The sequence below is a fragment of the Anarrhichthys ocellatus genome, unplaced genomic scaffold (assembly GCF_004355925.1).
Source record: "Anarrhichthys ocellatus isolate YVR2014 unplaced genomic scaffold, GSC_Weel_1.0 scaffold18, whole genome shotgun sequence".
Classification (NCBI taxonomy): domain Eukaryota; kingdom Metazoa; phylum Chordata; class Actinopteri; order Perciformes; family Anarhichadidae; genus Anarrhichthys; species Anarrhichthys ocellatus.
This window is the reverse complement of record NW_022280048.1, coordinates 3991313-3995018: the sequence shown is the minus strand read 5'-3', so window position 1 is coordinate 3995018 and position 3706 is coordinate 3991313. Positions and strand designations below refer to the sequence as shown.

General features: G+C 44.7%; 1 protein-coding gene across 4 annotated transcripts in view; it reads right to left on the bottom strand.

Moving 5' to 3' along the window:
• Positions 1 to 266: 266 nt before the first annotated feature.
• The window catches only part of LOC116388904 (kinase suppressor of Ras 1), a 23038-nt gene continuing 19598 nt past the window's right edge, over positions 267 to 3706 (bottom strand). For all 4 annotated transcript variants that reach the window (XM_031857223.1, XM_031857224.1, XM_031857225.1 and 1 more), the window contains 3 exons: positions 3542 to 3677; positions 3266 to 3399; positions 267 to 2007 (listed from right to left, as the gene is read on the bottom strand). In XM_031857223.1, coding sequence (XP_031713083.1) covers positions 2001 to 2007; positions 3266 to 3399; positions 3542 to 3677 — 277 coding nt within the window. In that variant the 3' untranslated portion in view covers positions 267 to 2000. The remainder of the gene's footprint in view (positions 2008 to 3265; positions 3400 to 3541; positions 3678 to 3706) is intronic.

The window sequence follows — 3706 nt, the reverse complement described above, 5'->3', positions numbered from 1 at the left end:
TTGACAGATGACACGGCGGAGGAGAGAGAGAGAAAGTTCCCAAGGCTGTAATCGAACCCTGGACGTTGCAGGTACGCTGCCTGCGCTGTAACCACGAGGATAGCAAGCACTGTGCACATATTCATATCCAACGACTGGAAAGTAATATCTTGCAGTTATGAATCTGTTGTTTGGATATGAGAGTAGAAAACTTGGCTTATTTGATCAGTAATACTGGAGCCTCACTCTGCCAGGAAGGCAATAAAACAACTATGTCCACTCTATTGTTACATGACAAGCCTCATTTTATTGTCTTTCATGGATGAAAACAGAAACAGCGTGTACAGAATGGTAGTCACATGCAATACAAAAATATGAATTTTTACAACAACATAAAAAAACATGTATTGGCCCATTCTAAAAAAAACATTGTACAGCGTTTATACAGTATCTTATACCTGAAAAAAATATAAATATATATACACATCTGTAAATAGACATAGCAGTACCTATTCAAAACAATGTGATGTATTTTTCATAGAAAACAGTTTGTACAAATATTAGAAGAACCATGTTCATTTGCTATACATAAAATAATGTATGTACATTACATACCATTGGATTTGCAACACAACATTTACCGCAGTCTCTCACGAAAAAAAAAACCAACCCTACGTATTCCAGCACAGGACGCACGCACACACGCGCACACGCACACACACACACACACACACACACACACACACACACACACACACACACACACACCAACTGAAGCCAGCAATCACAAACAGTATACACAAGCGCGCACAAGAGTTAATGTTTTAGGAAGATATAGGACACTTTTTGCACCAGGTTCCTGATTTATACTTTTTCTTTTTTTGCACAGAGAATGAAAAATCACTCAACTTCTTGACAGAAGTATCTTTCTCAATAACTCATATTCCTATAAGGTGCACTTTACACATCAGAAGGATGGACATTTAGCCAGCTTTATTCTATTCCCATGTGGATTGTGAATGATGAAGGGAATATTTTGACCTGTGTCTTTTCAGTTCAGCCGTCGTTTAGCCAACACAAGTCTCCATCAGGGCCCCGTCACTCAAATGCATCCAATAAACAGTGGATTCAGCAGGTTACACTCCAAATAGACAACAAACAAGCGAACATATCACACCGTCCGAGCCTCTGAGACCCTCCTGAAGACAAACAAATAAAAAAAAAAAAGAAGAAAGAAAACACTGCAAATATGTGACTATTCAAAAGCAAACTAAACAACAACAAAAAGAGTTCATGATTATTTTTTTATCCTCCCATTGACAAAGTGCATAAGGTGTCTAGACATGGGCTGGTGACCATCTCAGCACATCACACAACCGTTAAAAACAGAGAGAAGCAGAGAGGCACTCAGCCCCCTGCCCCCCCCCCCCCCCCCCCCCCCTTTAACACAGATAAATGAAGCGGTCCGTTTGGTGGTGGGGTCCATTTTATGTCCAGCAGTGTGTGTTTTTTGTATTTTTCATTAATTTTTTTTGTGCGCGTGTGTTTCGGAGAGAAAAAGAGCCCCGTGGTCATGCACCCCCCCCGGGGAGAAACAGCCACGTCACAGCAGCACAGAGAAGGTGAGCGGACCACAGCACACCAGTCGGCCTCAGCACAGACACCACGAGCCGGGTATTTGCAAAGCCTCGGAGTCCCGGAAACAACGTTGTGGAACCGAAAACCATAAAGGAAGGCAAAGAGACGTCAGACGAAAGGGAGGGAAAAGCATGAAGGACGACAGCTGTGCCCCTCCCTCCCCTCCCCATCCCCGCCGTCACACCTCGCTCCACCGATCCTCTCTTCCCGACAACACAAACGCGACGGTTAGACACAGAAGATCAGACTGTGGGATTAGTGGAAGCGGTGTCTGTTTCAGGCAGAGGCGACGCTTTGATCAATCCCATAAGAGTTAAGGATACAAGAGCATGCAAGGCAGTCCCAGGCTTTTGTTTTGCATTGCTTAGATTTCAGAGCGGCTGCTACAACCTAGGTTTAGAAGAGAGAAACAGAAGAGAGGGAAAGAGAGCAAAGGGAAAACACAAACGTTAGACGGTTAGTGAAAGTGTAACAGCTTTACAGTGAAGAAAGCATCATTTGAAAAGCAGCAAGATATCACGTAGAGTACATATAGATTAGTGAGAGGATGATCACGACATAAAAACTGGCCAGGCTGTGTGAGTTCAATCAACAAAACTGTTTAGAAGATTTCATTTGGTTTTTAAGTCATTTTGCTTCCTTTAATTAAAAGAAAACAAGCTTGCATCTCTCCCATCATCCAGCCCAAACAACTATGTGGGATTAGATAGTGAAGCCCTTCTTCACTGCCAGTAGCTTGTAGTCTTTGTGGCAAACATGACAGAGGCAAATCATAACTATGAAGCAGAAAACAAAGTGGGGAAAGCTGTAATGAAGACGTGTCGATGAAAGCGTTAGATGGCAGGAAGTGAAAAGGCTGGTCTGGGTACAAATAAAAAGGAGAATGAAATCCATTCAGGTACAGAAATGTACAGCGTCACCACATACATCTGGTTGCTTCACACGCTGCGCTCAACTTCAGAAGATAAGTCACAAAAAAAGGCTCATATTTGTAGCTTGATCACAGTGAGAACAAGGGAATGAATTAACTGAGGGATCACACAGTTAACCTCTTCCATCTGCTGCTTCTTGAACAATCACCGTTGTTTCGCGCACACACACGAGGACAGAAATGAACACAAACACAAAATTCTATATCCTTGTCGATCTGTCTCGCGGGTCTTTGCTTGCGCCGCCAGCCTCGTTTAGGAAACTGGAAATTGCCATGACAACAAACGATCCAATCAGACAGGTTTGTTTCGTGACATTACAAAAGTCACGCCCTGCGATACGTTTTGCTGTCAAAAAACGAGCTCTGTGTGACAATGAATAAATTAAACTTTACAACTCACATTTACACGTATAAACCACTAAAGTTCACATTGGATTAGAGAGCAAGCAACAGCAGAGCTGAGAGGAGCGATGCCTTGGTGCAGAGGGACCGAGCGCATTTGGGTAATGTGTGAAGATGAACGGAAATTAAGAAATACTCAAATCCTATTTATTAAGAAGATTATGTAACACCAACCGCAGCCCCCGAAGGCTGCAGTCAGGCCACTGTACCACAAGGAACCAGAAGACACACAATAAGAACTCGGCGCTCTTGTATTTTGGTTTCGTGTTCACACGTCCAGTGTCTCCACTATGTCCTTCCTCTCTGGATACCTACTCTGCAGACTTCCAGAAGTGTCCGGGGTGGGAGAGCCTGCGGTTGAGTTTGGGCAGCTTCTCCAGCATGTCGGCCAGCTGGGTGAAGGTCGGCCTCTCCCTCAGGTCGTACGCCCAGCAGGCGGAGAGGATCTCCTGAGGCGACAAACCACTTTGAGTCAGCAGTCAATCAGTGAGGATCAATCTCACAAGTTTCACAGCATCTTCACAATCCTGACATGTGTGTGTGTGTGTGCTCTGCTTGAGTGACACATCGGTGCGTCTATATTCAACTCACAGTGACCTCCTTGCCCAGACTGATCTCCGCCAAGACCTTCTTTATGCCCTCTCCGCTCCCCACCTGCCAGATGGTAGCCTCCACATGCTGGTTGGTGATCGGCCAGTCCCGAGCTTGAAGCTCATACCAAATGGTGCTTAAAGAGGGGGGGGGGGGGGGGGGGGG